The sequence below is a fragment of the Crocodylus porosus genome, unplaced genomic scaffold, assembly GCF_001723895.1.
Source record: "Crocodylus porosus isolate Cpor-Errol unplaced genomic scaffold, CroPor_comp1, whole genome shotgun sequence".
Classification (NCBI taxonomy): Eukaryota; Metazoa; Chordata; order Crocodylia; family Crocodylidae; genus Crocodylus; species Crocodylus porosus.
Window position 1 is genome coordinate 81,149,437 of NW_017728886.1, and position 15,923 is coordinate 81,165,359.

General features: G+C 41.3%; 1 protein-coding gene across 1 annotated transcript in view; it reads right to left on the minus strand.

Moving 5' to 3' along the window:
• Positions 1-15,923, minus strand: part of SUSD5 (sushi domain containing 5) — a 78,012-nt gene that overhangs the window by 16,860 nt on the left and 45,229 nt on the right. Inside the window, exon 4 of the mRNA XM_019537666.1 lies at positions 11,377-11,565. Coding sequence (XP_019393211.1) covers positions 11,377-11,565 — 189 coding nt within the window. The remainder of the gene's footprint in view (positions 1-11,376; positions 11,566-15,923) is intronic.

Genomic DNA, 15,923 nt, shown 5'->3' on the forward strand with positions numbered 1-15,923 from the left:
CTGGAACAGCTTGCCAGCGGAGGTGGTTCAAGCACCTACATTGAACGCCTTCAAGAGAAATTTGGATGCTTATCTTGCTGGGATCCTATGATCCCAGCTGACTTCCTGCTTCTCAGGCAGGGGGCTGGACTCAATAATCTTCTGAGGTCCCTTCTAGCCCTAATGTCTATGAAATCTATGAAATCAGGCCCCCGTGCAGCTCAGGCAGGCAGGCTTCAGGAAAGGGAAAAAAAAAACCAAAAAAGATCAGGCTCATCCCTTTTTTTTCCTTCCCTTCAGTGCAACTGCCTTCCTGCTGGGGCTGTCTGCACAGCTTCTAAGCCACACGAAGCCCAGTAATTCCCTCCACGGCTGTAAGGTAGCAAACTAAAACTCCACAGAGGTGTTTTAGTTTGCTGCGCCCCAAAGTCATTTAAGGTGCAATATGTCGCCGAATTTGCGAACTTGTGCAAACAGTAACACCATTAAAACAGTGCAAAAGGGCATTTAACCTGCTTTAATGTGTTGTCTACAAATGTACTATGTCTTACATACAGTATTTCTGTTAATGCAGTCCACAATTCGACTTGCTTTTTTTGCAACAGTATCATGTTGCTTGTTCATATGGAGTTTGTGATCCACCAGAACACCTAGATCCTTCTTGGCAGTCTGTAGCCAGTTATCCTCCAATCTGTACTTGTGCATTTGGCTTTTCTTCCCAAGGTTTCGCACCTTATATTTGTCTTATATGCATTTTGCTTGCTGTCTATATCCCAGTTCTGTAATTGATCAAGATACTTTTGAATTCTTATCCTATTTTTCAAAGTGTTTACAACTCCTCCTAGTGCCCCATCATCTCCACACTTGATCAGGAGGCTCTTTATTCTGACTTGGTTCATCCATGTCATTAATAAAACATGTTAAACAGCTCTGGACTGCCCGTAAAACCCCATTTGAGATTCCTTACCCAGAGCTAACACTAGGGGTGTGCAGGGCCCGGGGCATATCTGTGTGGGGCCCAGGATGGGGTGGTGGTGAGCAGAAGGAGCTGTCAGAGTGTGGAAGGGTGAGTGGAGGGGGAGGGGGAGTGGGAACGGGAGGGGGACCCGAGTGGCCAGAGCTGGCAGCACTTGCCGGTGGCAGCAGAGCCAGCGGCAGTGACAGCAGCAGCACATGATGGCCATGGCAGGGCCTATGTGACACTTACTGCGGGGCTCCCCAAATTGCGGGGCCAGGGGTGGTCACCCTGATTTGCCCCCCGCACAGGGACAGCCCTGTCCCCACCATTTGGACACCAATTCATTTATATTTACCCTTTGCTTGGAGTTATTTAAGCAATTACCTACTGATGATTTTATCAACTTTGCCCTTTTTTCTGTTCACATATGACCATGTCATATCAGATTGTGCCAAAACTTTATTCAAGTCTAGTAATGTCATGCCTCACTGCATTCCTCTCATCCACCAAAGTGGTTATCCTGTGAAAAAAGGAAATTAACTTTCTTTATCATAATTTGTTCTGAACAAATCTATGTTGGCAGCTAGTGATCAACCCTTCCTCCTCCAGCTACTTACAGATTGACAGTTTAGTGAAATATCAATATTTTGCCTTGTAATCTTCCAGATAGTCCATTTAAACGTTGCTTGATTAATAGTTCTGAAGATTTAAATATTTCAGAAAGAACTGGAAATTTTAATTTTAGTCACACAATACCTCCCATTGGGTGAATAATACATTTTTTAACATGAAAACACACATAGAATAAAATCTCCAAAGTGTACAAGTCCTTTTTTCAAAAGAGAATGAATACATTTCATTACCTAAGGGCCAAATTTTTAGAAGTGCTCAGGGCCAGGTTTTTTCAAGTACTGCATTTTTCAAAAGAGTTCAGCACCTGGCTTTTTTAGTGCTCAAATATTGGCCCCTTATTCTGGTGCTTAACTGGGAATACAGCATTTCAAAAAACATGGCCCTGCCTCACTAAGTCAATCAAACTTACATTTCTAACTGACATGGCATTTTGTAAATGAGACTTGGTCAGTTTTAAAACCTGTACTCCTATAGTACTGGTGATGATTTACTTTTACTAAGAACTGCTTTGACTGTTCTTCTATATTGTACAATGTTTGCTGGTGTCTATACATGAGATGAAATAACCACTAGCAAGACCCCATAGCTTCCAGGCATGTGTGTTCTGAAATGGTAACTTCAAGTCAATAGAGAGTATTTTCATTCAGTTCTGAATTTTGAGAGGTGCATTCTGTTTTACTTGCCCTACAGATGTCATGACTGCCCATCCTTTTTTAAAAAGATGGACATTTCTGCCAGAAATAACTTCTTAGGGGTCTGATACCTCCCTGAAAACAAACAGTGAAATGTTGACAAGGAAATTCTGAAATACTGTTGCAGTCCTGCTCTTTATTTATTGAATGGAACAACAAACAGAAAGAAAGGGAAGGAGAGAGAGACACAGCAAAGAAACTGGTTTAAATTTTGTCTAAAACTAGTTCATTGTATCATATTTATTTTGAATGCAGGTAAAAAAGATTCTAGCTGCAAGGCTTGTCTTACAAAGGCAGATTCACAATTAGTGTAAAATAAGTCAATGCAGCGTTACCATTTTTGAGTGAGTTCTACAACATTTGGTATTTTTCATAAAGTCCCGGCTCCTTGAGTCATGGTATTCAGCCTTCTCTTCTTTTAAAGGAAATGTTTAATTTTTGTGGTTTCAAAGCAAAATTAGAAAATATACCTGAGTTATAGAAACAGGAGGTAAATAAAAAGGATCATAAATATGTTTTTAAAGTCTTTATTATTTTCATTGCCAGACTGGCTGCACCCTAGACAAGATCAGATTGCTAGTTAAAAATCACAAAAGTGGCCAATGTTGCCATTGACTTCAACAGGAATAGAATCTGGACAACACTGAATATTTTTTAAAATATGACATCCCTATGTTTTATTACAGGTTAAGCCACAAGCTTCCTGGATGACCTGGACAGCTTGCTTAACCTACATGTGTCTGTTTTTTTCCCTACTATATAAAATAATACTGTTTCACTGGGCTTTTTGCAAGTATAATAGTATCTCATCAAACTGAAGATGGCAAATAATAATGGAGTATTATTTAACAAAGTATTTAATAATTTTTTAAGCCTTTTTCCCTGCATGATCCTCTTCCTTATCACCATGGAACTAGGACACTATGCCGAAGAAATGAGCCAGAAGTTCATCAATGTAACTAACAAAGGAAAGACCTATTGCACCTATTCAGCCCAACTGACTGTTCACAAAAAATACAACAGCTCAGCACACACAGTCTAGGTTTAAAAGATGAAGTAATATTGCATATTAAGTGTCATAAAAAAAACTGAAGAAAACTTCAAGGGACAGTCAATTCTCTCTGCCCTAACAGAATGATGGCATAAAGTACCATAAAAGTTTACAAAATCTAAGACCAATGGGATTGTTTCCAGTTTTCAAAATGAAACAATTATTAATCATTTAACAAACTTTCCTTGTACTGTTAACAAATCACAGCTATGCTAAGAACCTGAGTGTACAAAAAGGTTGTAAAAGCAAAGTGAAACACATTTAATCAATTGCTATTCTTTTTCCTGAAATGTAAACAGCAAATGCAAGCATAAAGGGGGGTACAGTTTTAGTAAGCTAAAGGAGTTACACCCATAAGCAAAGAAAAGTGTTTTGTGCAACATATAGCTTCAATATACAATTGAATACCAACCTCTAATTCAAAACCCTTCAGGAAAAACACTCAAAAACACCTACTCTGAGCTTTGTCAGAGTTGAAAGCTAATGAGATTTCTCTGCTAACCAGTGTTTGATATATGTTTGTAAAGAAGGTCTCAGGGAGGGGAGGGATGGGAAGGGGAGAGGCAGCCTCTCTATTGAGCCTTCAGAACTCCACTTGGCTGTTTTGGCCCTGTGGCAACACTGAGCAAGATGCTGCTTTGGCCTGCTGCCAGCAGGCACAGCAATGGTATTGCACTTGCCTTGGGTCCACCTCCATTTACTTCAATGCAGAGCATCTAGCAACCAGTTTCTCCCTATAAGAGAAGATCAGAGATAGGAGAGACCCACAGACCCTGCCCCATCAAGAGTGGGAATGAGAGAGGCCCAGAGGCCCTCACCCCATACCATGAGAGGGGCTGAGACCCAGAAGCAAAAAGGACTGTGGAGGAAAAATGTAGAGAGTCATTGTTCCCCTTCAACAGGGGAGCAGCTAAGGCATATTTTGATGAAAGGGAGAAGTGAAGCCAGGGGAAAGTGATTTTTCACTCAGAAAGGCAAGTTTCTCTGACTTTCAGTGAGATGGAACCACATTGCTGAAGCACTTTATTACAAGGACCAAAATAAGGGTTTAGAATCTCAAGCCTGTTCAGCCCCTAGAAGAGAGACACTTCAGTAGCACAGGTAGCATGTCAGGGGGAAGCACACAGAGCAAGGCCTGGCCTCAGTAGGGATAGACAATGAAGCAAACTATTGGGGAAGGGAAAAAAGGACATTGGAGGGACAGAAGGAAGAGAGGCAGAAAGCTAAAAATAAACAAAGAAACTAAAAAGGACTCCAAGAAAGCCACACAAGGTTCTCGGGGTGAATCTGATATCTTTTACTAGACCAACTTAAATGGCTCAAAACATTTTTCTTAACCAGCTTTCAGGTTTAAAAACCCTTCATCAGGCTGAGGAAAGCTGAGGAAGTGGGTGTGTGTGTTCTTCCTGGATGGAATGGCACTGGTCAGCTGGAGTACTGCGTCCAGTTCTGGGCGCCGCACTTCAAGAGGGATGTGGACAACATGGAGAGGGTCCAGAGGAGGGCCACCTGCATGATCAGGGGGCAGCAGGGCAGGACCTACGAGGAGAGGCTATGGGACCTGCTCCTGTTCAGCCTCCACAAGAGAAGGCTGAGGGGAGATCTAGTGGCCTGTTACAAATTAGCCAGGGGGGACCAGCAGGCATTGGGGGAGTCCCTGTTCCCCCTAGCACTACCAGGAGTGACTAGAAATAATGGTCACAAGCTGGCAGAGGGTAAATTCAGAATAGACATCAGGAGGCGCTACTTCACTGTCAGGGCGGCTAGGATCTGGAACCAACTTCCAAGTGAAGTGGTGCTGGCTCCTACCCTGGGGGTTTTTAAGAAGAAGCTAGATGTACACCTTGCTGGGGTCATTTGACCCCAGTACTCTTTCCTGCCATGGAAGGAGTTGATGATCTGCTCAGGTCCCTTCTGACCTTACTGGAGGTGCAACTGTAAGATCCGGGAATGCTGATGGCTCTGTTATGGGGTGTAGTAATTGTGGGGGTGGTGGAGATATGTCGGTAGGTTTTACATTTCTTGTCATGGCATGGTCTGGATCCATTTGGTGTGTTCTGGGCCATAGGAAGTTTGTTTCTGGTGATGAGGTTAGCAAGGATTGGTACCTATTTGAAGGCTAGGATGGGTGGTTCTGGGCAGATCTCTTTAAGAGTAGGGTCTTCTTCTGCACCTCCAGAAATTTAATGTATCTCATCCCTTGCACCAAATGCCCTGATGGAAAATATGTAGGAGAGACCAAACAACAACTGTGCACCAGAATGAACGCACACTGGAAATCTATTAAAGACAGGAATGCCCAATTACCTTACCTGTGGGGGCACATTTCTCACAAGAAAACCACTCTCTTTCCAATCTCTCAGTTCTAATCCTCAAAGAGAACTTACAAAACACTTTTCACAGATGAGCCTATGAACTTCACTTCATCAACCTCCTGGATACAAAAAATCATAGACTAAATATAGATATTGGATTTATGACACATTATAACCTGCCTAACATCTGACTCCCTAGGTACCTCTCCACTATTTACCCGCTAAATTCATCCCACTCCTCCAGCCTATCTCTCACCCACAGACTCCTCAATTTACATCTCCACTGACTGCCTTTCTTGCATGCATATCAGCCTCTGGCTTCTTTACTATTCATGTCATCCAGGAAGAGCATACATCAACTGCAGATGTTTGCTCGGCCTGATGAAGGATTTTTAAACCTGAAAGCCTGCTAAGAAACATTTTTCCAACTATTTAAGTTCATCTAATAAAAGATATCAGATTCACCCAAAGAACCTTATTTGTCTATGTCCTTAGACCAACACAGCTACAACCTACACCCCTCCAAGAAAGCCAGACAGAGAGAAGGGAAGAGAAAAAATGGAGTATCTGTTGACAAAGATCAGAAGGAAAGTCAAGAGTGACCCAGTACAATTGACTTCTATGAGGGTATCTCCAACTGCTGCCAAAATCATGGTGTCCTCCCTGAACATGGGCTGTATAGATAAATAGAAAGAAACTGCAATAAAAAAACAATGCAATTGAAAATACAACAAAAAGACATTTTGTTTTTCAAAGCTTTAAAGAATATTTTGTGACAAAATGTTACTTGAAAGAATGAAACATTGACTGTATCTAGCAGAATCCCTTAGATGAAAATATTTTGTGGAGAATTTTGAATGACCTGGGTGTACGAGAAAAAGATGTTGTGGTTCATTTTTTCTTTCTCATGATGATTCAGTATATTTTCAGATATTTCAGTTTACTCTATAGTGCATGAAAGTATTAAGATACCAATAACCATATTAGTTTTGATGGGTGCAAGTATATTGGCATTTTAAAAGAACATATTTTGGGCTAGGAGCAGTTCATTCAAATACAGATTAAAAATATAAACCCTAGATTGTTTTATTTTTCCTTATAAATAAAGAAATTCCTTAAAACTCTCTAAATTCCAGAAAACTGAATTATCTCTGTTCCAAAATTTTCTAATGGAAGATCCCTTTTCACCTTGTCTCCCCATACTCAGCTTTCCTTTTCTGGCTCTACCTCTTCCCCCCACCCCACTGCCCCCCACCAATTCCTGCTATCTTCCCCATTTCAGTAGGTTTTGTGAAGTGGGGGGTTGTTTGAGAGGAGGGGTTTGCCCCTGAATTTCCTATTGGTGCTGGCAGTTGTGGAAGCACTAGGATAGAAAGAACTGACTGACATGCTAGTATTTTAAGAACTGTATTCTATTCTCTAACCCTGCTTGGTTCAATGTTTATCCTAGCTCTTTCCACCACTGGTGAAACTGAACTGGTGGTAAAATGTTGAGAAATCTGGAGTAAGAGACGGACTACTTTAGACAAAGTCTAAATTTTGCTCTTTCTTTTAGCAGGACAGTGCCTAACGATGTTCTTTATACATCAGTTTTAGGTATAGTCTAATTTAATATCTTCCTTAGTGGAGGAAGGAGTAAGCCATATGTTAACTAACTTTGCTGAGCATAATTAATTGGAAGGTGTATTTAACACCAGCAGAGACATACCTTCTAAGATAGCATAGATAAGAAGAAGCAGGAAATAACAATACCAGACCCTTCAACACAAATGCAAGCTAATATATTTTGGAAAAATCATGATAAAACAAATATTTATAGGAAGGAAGCTGTTTGAAAATCAGTAGTACTGACAGAGTTAGGAAGGTCATGGTGGACAACACATTTAATATGATCTTACAATGCAATGTGCCACCCTGGTTTTGGGCTTCATTCAAAGAGAATTTGTTCAACTCTGATAACACTGTATCTATGCCATAGAATTAAATTCTGAACACATTTAAAAAAAAATCATATATTTGACAGGATTCAGAAAGCAGTAAGAGGGTGTTGAACACTTCATAGAATCAGGTCCCAACTTCCACTGAATTTAAAAACAGCACTTCTGGTTTGGGTCCAAAATGAGCAAACACCTGTATCCTAAGCAAATTTCAGTTTTTGAGAGTCTTCAAGATATAACCTCAAAAAAACATTACAGTAGAACTCAGGTCTTTCTCTGTATATTTATAAAAAGACACAGGGGTTTTCATACCTGCACTGTATGCTTGCTTTTAGTACCCAAAGGCGAGTGCAAACATCCGTTTTTCATTTCAGTAGCCCAGGATGTAGCAACTATGTGGCTTATTATAAAAATAAATATAGTACAAAATATACAAGACCTGCATTCATACCTTGTGCACGGTATCTGGTAAACAATGTATTTGACGCTCCCTCCATATCTGAGGGCATAACTCCTTTGAACTGCTTTGAAAACATCTCTGGTTTGATTGTAACATCAGTAGTTACCCTTCCTTGAGTAAATAAAACTAGTACATAAAAGATCTATGAGTCACATCCCACATCAGAATGAAAAAAAGGGAAAAAAACAGCCATAAAGGGGCTGGTTCTGATATTAAATACATAGTTGGCTGGATATGCTCAGAGCTTATTTCCAGTAAATGGGACTTGATGCCTAATACTAAAGAAAAATGGGATTTGTAAGAATAAGGGATTTGAAAGACTGTGAGTATGGAAGGCCTGGTTGATAAATCAAAGAACGTTTTTGGAAAAGACTTTATATTGAATCCTATCTCTACCAAAGCACAGCAGCAGTTTGGTATTATGAAGTCTTGTCTCATCAACCCACAAAGATGATTCCAAGCAGATGTTGATTGATGGATGGACATACTGAGTCATAGATGCCAGTTGACTAATGCTTGAAAATCTACTAGGCTGGCTACACTTTTATATATAACAGTAATCAAATCCACCCCTTCTTTATACGCAGGCAGACCTCATTGAACTTTTCTATCACTCCAGTCTTTCCCAATCTCTTTCTTTCCCTTGCTCCCATCAGTTCCATCTTCCCTGATTCATTTTGACCAGTAGTGATGACCACATCTAAGAGCCTGGAAATATTAGAAGAGAATCCTGGTACAAATTGGCTGGAGTAATCTTTCAAAAGCCCAAGAAAATAAAGAAAATAGGAGATAGCACACTTTCTGTGGAAGTGCTAGGAAGACAAATTGGGCAGACTACACCAAGTCAGTTACTGTGAAGGCATGAACAATTACTCTGAAGTCTGTAGAGGCAAGATACTATCCAAAACAAATAACATGATGTGAATAACCATCACTATGCTTCTTTCTTCATCTCCTTATAACAAGCTATTTAATACAATTCACAGATTCCTTGTAATCAGACAGGGATGTGCCATGAGCACCTCTGCTATGGCCTCAAACTTGCAACTTCTGTCAACCATACACCCTAGTGCCCACACCACCTCAGCCCTGATGACTAGCCTTATTTACATCCACTGTATCTGACCAACCTCATGCTGCAACATGAGTCAATGTGAGAGCAGAGTTTATCATCCTCTGGTCATGTCTACACGTGTGCTTTAATGCACATTAACCTATCTAAATGCACTTTAAAGCATCACTGAATAAATGTTCTATTTAGTAATGCACATTAAAATAAGCTAATGTTCATTAAGCATCATTTAAAAACCATGGGCTCCTATAGACATGCAAGGAGCTGGCTCCATGGACTGGAAATCCAGCACTTCAGAGCAGACCCAATTAATCGAGTCTGCTGGAGCAGGGAAATAGATGCACTCCAGCAGCTTCCTTCATCATGTGTCATAGGGCCCTAAAGTGCCTGCTCCTTTAAAGGCAGAAACTGCCTTGGGAGAGGGCCCTAGGAGCCAGGCAGAAACACCACAGGTGTAGGTTACTATGGCAGCAGGCTAACGAGGGAATTAGCCTGCACCTGAACCTGGTTAGCTGACCAGAAGATGGCAGGGCCCTGGGCCTATCTGTGGGCACAGAGATGGGGCTGAGGAGAGCCCAGTGATGAAGGAGAGGCTGAGCGATAGCAAGGCCTCAAAGGGACAAAGTTTGAATACAATCATAAGGCATGGGGTGTGGTAACAGGATGGTTTTGGAGCCACACTTCTAGCCCATAAGGCTGAGGTTGTCCCGTGAGGCATCCGTTCTGAGCGGGACCCAAAAATGGGTGCAAGAACCCAGTGGTTTCAGTGGAGTCCATCAGGACCACGTCCAAACATAAACTCGAGGGCAGCCTCCCTATTTATTATAATTACCAGCAAGGTGTGGCAGGAAAGAAAAAGGGTGCCTGTTGGGCAAGACTGGCAGAGTCACAGTGCCCTAGGGGCATCATGGCCATTCCTGGGAACCCCACACTGTGACAATGTGTATCAGCATCATCGAGCTGAAAAATTGTGGTGGGGCACTTAGAACTAAAGCTCATTCAATTAATTTTAGTTCAAAGTGCCCTGCTGCCATTTTTCAGCATGGGGGACTGTGATACACATTCGTGCACTTTTAATTAGTGTGGCTCACTAATTAAAGTGCCCCCTGAGCCTTCTGGAGCATGTGTAAAAATGCACATTAAAACAAGCTACTGCACATTTTCCTAGTACCTCACAATGGAGGTACTATATTCCACATTAACTAAAGCACATTAATGCACATGTAGACACACCCATTATATTTTTATTATCTATTAATTTTACTGTGGTAATGCCAAAGGCCCCTAATAATGATCACCACCCCATCATACCTGGCTACTTAACACACATACAGGAAGACAGGTGTAGCCCTGGATATCAAAAGGGGTATTAAGGACTTTGTGCTTCCAGTGTTTGGGTGGAAAATTAAACCATTTCACTCTCTGTATTATACTGAATTAAACTAGCATGCACTTACTACTTCCATTTGTTTTTGTTATGATGTTATTGTCTGATACCTCATATTAAAACTTGTTTGTTCATGGGCCACGTAGGCTAATAGCACAGATGCCAATTTTTTAAAACTTTTTCCAAGGGGCAGCTAACAGAGAGATAAGTTGGAGGTCCTGTGGTAGCAAGGAGGGCATAGCTGCTACTGGAGGCATTCATGTTTATCCTGTTGAAAGAGTTTTCTTCCCAGTAGCGTATTCCTTTAATAGGACCAAAAGAGCTCGAGAAAATAATTAAAACATGACCAGAAGGCTCAAGTAGTCCAGGAAAAGGAGACTTCCAGGTCACCAAGTAATTTGCTAAACTGTCCATAGATTTCAGGTACTCCCCATTCCTATCTCATCTCCCTCACTTCACCTTCTCCTAACTCCTATGTTATAATATTTCCTTTCTGCTCCCTGCTCCCTTATTTGCCTTCCTAGAAGGAGTATCTCTGACTGCTACTTAAAGTACAATCCTCCTTGCCTACTTTTTCTAGTACCACTTTAGAGCATGGATTCCTTAGTCTAATCTAGGTACCTACCTGAACACTCATAGCTTTTGGAGATACTGTTGTTCTGAGCTCACCATGAGAATATGCAAGAAGTAACTGGCTTGGTACTTAGTAAAGGTGCTGAATGCCACCACAAGAGCAATTGCAATTTGCATGAGTAGCTGGAGAGAGACTGCTGTGCCGAAGTCCTGCAGAGACCTCCAACAGTCCAGTCCCCAGCAATTCCCCAAAACCAGGACAGTCTTAGCTGATGTATTAGCAGCTATAGTTGTTTAGGACCTCAGTGTGCATGCTTACCTTTGACACAGGCCTGAACTTGTCCATACCATTCTCCACAGCTGTCACAGAGCAATGTAAAAGCAGTCTCTTTGTTGCCCATGATGTAGCCCTGGGCACAAACATAGAGCAGCTCATCTCCCATTTCAAAACCAGTGTGACCATGCAGGATTGTGTGAGGGAAAGATGGTGGATCCCCGCACGGCTTGTCTAAGAAATAAAAACAAGAATGATATGAGAAACTTTAACATGTTTTTTAGTTGTACTGCTAGGGATGGGGCTTGACTAAAAACTGTGAAAATAGACCTAGATATACCAACTGAACTCCCCCCACACACACACGTTTCTATGTAAGACTACCAGGTTAATTCTATGTTGTCTGTCAAGTAGTTGTCACGTGGCAAGAACTAACCATACACCAATCAAACAGGAATGAAAAGCACAGTTAGCAACTTCCAATTCCCTGAGCCATCTAGTACTCTACCCAACTGTATTTCTAATCTACCCTGTGATTCTCATAATAGGAGTTAATTCAGAATCTCATAGTGCCTTCATAAAAGGAACCTAACCTGTGATGCAGAACCCTGTGCTCTTACCATCACAAAGTGGTAAGGTTTGCACAGCTGTAAATTATGAGAAATTGAGGTACTAAACCTGCACAGATGTCAGGAAATAAAATCTAAGATGCATGTAAGAGCAGAGTGTATTTTGAGAATACTTACAAAGGCAGCACGGAGAACCAGAAAGTGAAAAAGACTATACACAAAGTGAAATGTACTTAATTGAATGCCTTTATTTTACCTGAAAGAAATTCAAGTATAAAAAATCAGCAGCAGCCATGGTGAAAAATGAGCTGAATTGGAAACGTTATTATGGTTATAATAATTGAAGGTGTCATTAACAAAAGCCAGATCATCTAGCTGGTAACAATGATATGGGAATGCTCTTCCTGCAGATTTCTCCTTCCCTCTAAGGGAGTTGGTAAAAAAGGATCAGTCTCGTCTATGACCTTGCCCCTTCCTGTCCCAAACTCCGCAGAGTTCCCTTTGGAAAGAGGGCCCAGGATGCTAAGGCCCAAATCTCACCAAAACCCCAATGGACAGTGTTTAGCCTTAGAATATATTAACTCTTCCATAGCCCATTACATGCTTGGGAACCTCTTCACTAATCTCAGAGCCACCAATCACTGTGGAAAAGCATTGCCAATTAGGCTTGGATCCCATTGGATATTTTCACTGGTATCCAGTGATGACTGAGTTCCCAGTAAAGATATGTTTGTTTATTAAAAGATTTTTTGTTGTTAATAACTTTGTGAAGATAATGCCATACAGAACATACTAATCCTGTAAGTAGATTTATTAGATGTTAGCATGTCTATTTGTCTGTACTTTCTCTCTAATTTGGGGTTTAGCCTTATGGCCTGAACTTAATCTTTATGAATTGAGTGTATCTGCCACTAGAGGAGACCTTAATGGGGCTAAAGCGTTGAAGTCTATTCTCTACTCCTTGCACACTACCACATAACACTTTCAGGTGTTAGTGGAAGTTACACACTTACACACTGACAGCTGAACAGATCTCTTTGTAGTTACACAAGGCTCCGTTCATGCTCAGTCTCATTTAGACTTGGCATCTAAAGGAGTAATCACAGCAGTTAGCAGCTAATGTGTTTCCTGTGAACTGGTAAGAGTGAATGGAAATCTACAAGGGTGAGAGGAATAAAAAATATTTTATTGCCATAATGAAAAATTAGAGCCCATTAGGTGTACTTTCATTAGCACAAACAGCAGTTATGTGTCTGCACTGAGGAAAGAATTGATTCTAAAGCATTATAGTAATAGAACTACTAACCTGAAAGTATCATCTATAGAGTCCAAATGCTTGGTTATATCATGTGGAAAGGGTAAGATTTAGCACTTCCATTTTCAAATTTGCAACAGAATTGATATGACTTCTACAAAGTTCCAGGATGTAAAGTTGAAGGGTGCCTTCTACAGGAACAAGCTAACAGGAGATAAATGGAGCATGTTCTCTTTCAGAGCTTGTCACAAAGTTTAGCTGTTTTCTATAGCCTCCCAACCATAAATAAAAATGTGAGAACTGACAATTTAAATGGAAAAAGAAAAGGTGAAGCATTCAAGAACCTAGGAGAGGTGAAGAGCTCAATCAACTCTGATGGCCTCTGACTACAGCACTGAGCAAACATAAATCACATCATGGATGACTGCCCTAAAAATACCTGGCACAGATGCCTATCCATGCCCATCTATACCTAACCCAGCAGCTCAGCAGTTTTCAGAGAGATGGGAAGCAATTGATTGTACCAAAAATAGTTCAAAACTTTCAAAGATTTGTATAATGCAGGTCAGTAACTACTCTGGATAAATTTTCTGTTCCTAAATAATAAAGTTTGACAGAACTCTATCAGTGTCCAAGTACATTGCTACTTCACTGACACCAATAAAACAATTTATTCCGTTTAAAAATGATTGGATGGAGAGTCATAAAGTAAATGCTTTTAAGGACAGAAAGGACCATTTTTACTAATTAGATTGACTCCTAGCATAAACAAACCATATATTTCACCAAGTGGTTTCTATAAGCCTCAGGCATAACCTCAGGTAAAGTATATCTTTTGGACAGGGATCTGGCTTAATTTGAAGATGATGAAGGTGATGGACCATCCTTTCATGTAGAAATTAATTGTTCATTAACTTGACTGTAAAACTCTGCACTTTATTTTTAGTCTGAACATACGAAGTTTCAGTTTCTGACCATTGGCTCTTGTTATGCCTTTGCTAGAGCGCTCAGCTATTAGAAATTCTCTTTGTGGGTTCTTCTGGACTGTGATTAAATCTACTCCTAACCTTCCTTTTTATGCCAAATAGATTTTCTTGTTTTTTTCAGTGTAGAACAGGTTTTTTTGTGGGAATGGAAAAAGAAGAATCCTTCTAATGCCAAGTGTCCACTGTGTATTTCACATGAGTGTGCCATTCATGTTAGCCTAGCTCAAGTGAAAGAAGCACTGGGATTTTTGTGGGCATATCACATGGTCCTTCGTGTTGATATGAGCTGGTCTCTGAATGATTTCTCATTGTATTGTGGGAGAATCTATCTCTTCTAAGTACATGTGTGAAAGTGGTCTTAGCCTAGTAACTCGTTTAAGTATACCACCTCCAGGTTGGCATGCCAAATATTTCTGTTTATATTCACTGTATCAGCCAGTGGTAAGGCATGAATCTAACTCAGAGCCACAATATGTGTTAACCACTGGTATTAATGCAACACTTATTCTGGGACAAAGGAACATGAAATGTAACAGAGAATGTTTTGGTAGCAACTTGTCATTGTAGAGAAAGCATGGTAATGGGATTATGCAGGTGCATGTCCTGAGGAGAACTAAAGCAGGTTTTCAAAAATAAGGACTCTTCCTATGCTTTCTAGCAGCACTCCGCATAAGGAAAACTGCTGATCAGCATGGCCATCTTCTCAGAATATAGACACATTTTCAGGGACTTCCTGGCTGCTGGAGTCTTTGGTTTTTCAGTACACAAGTATGATGTAGTTGATGTAGCATAGTGGTCCAGGAGCCTATAGAAGCACTGTAGAAGCACTACCACCTGTAGAAGCCCTGCAAGAGCAATGTTGTAGACACAACAAGCCACATGCAAATATGGGGCCCAATGCCAGCCTGGACTATACTGATATATGACTCCTGGTGAAAAAGTGTGGAGCAGGTGCATAGCAAGAAAATATGGCCCAAAGTAATTGAGAAAAGGGACTGGAGGACTAGCACACTTTTGTGGGTTAGGCCTCCACCCACATTACAGTGATCCCATTTATCCACACTACGGGCACCTATACATGTGACAGACCTCTGCTCCAACGTGTGCTAAGTAGCAAGCATAGGAGCAGACTCACTTAATCAAGTCTACTGGAATATCAGATGGCATAGTCAGTTCTAATTTGGACTTCAAGAGTAATAACCATATGAAAAATAATGTTAATCTCATACAATACTTGGAAAAGAGTTAGTGGCAGACATCTCCCTGATAGAGAGTGAATATAAGTCATTTTAGGATAATAAAATTTAGGGGTTCACTGACAGATTTTTGGGGCTGATACCAATAGCCAATTTTTAAGGAGGCATATCAGTTGATACTAGTCCCATTTCCGATACGCAGCCTGGTAGCTTGAAGAGCAGTGTCCGGCTGGTAAGTCTGTTTGTGGTGGAAGCAGGTGGGGGGAGGAAGGAGGCATGGGAGGGGCAGATTGAGGCCCCTGTGGTGAGGGAGGGAGTGGGGTTGGAGTTGAGGTTGGGGCTGGAGCAGGGGCTGGGGGAACCATGGCCCAGCTGCGGCGGGGTGCAGGTTGGAACCATGGCTTGTTCAGGGAATGTGGGGGCAGGAGTGGCTCCCGCTGCTGCATGCATCTGTTGGGGGGTGTCCTCCAGATCTGCATGGGGTAGGGCAGGCTGCAGCTGCAAGCTGGGGCCGAGGTGGGCTGGGCTCTTCCCAGTGGGGGTTGGGCCGGACTGCGCTTGGGGCAGGCGGCAGTGGTGCTGAGAG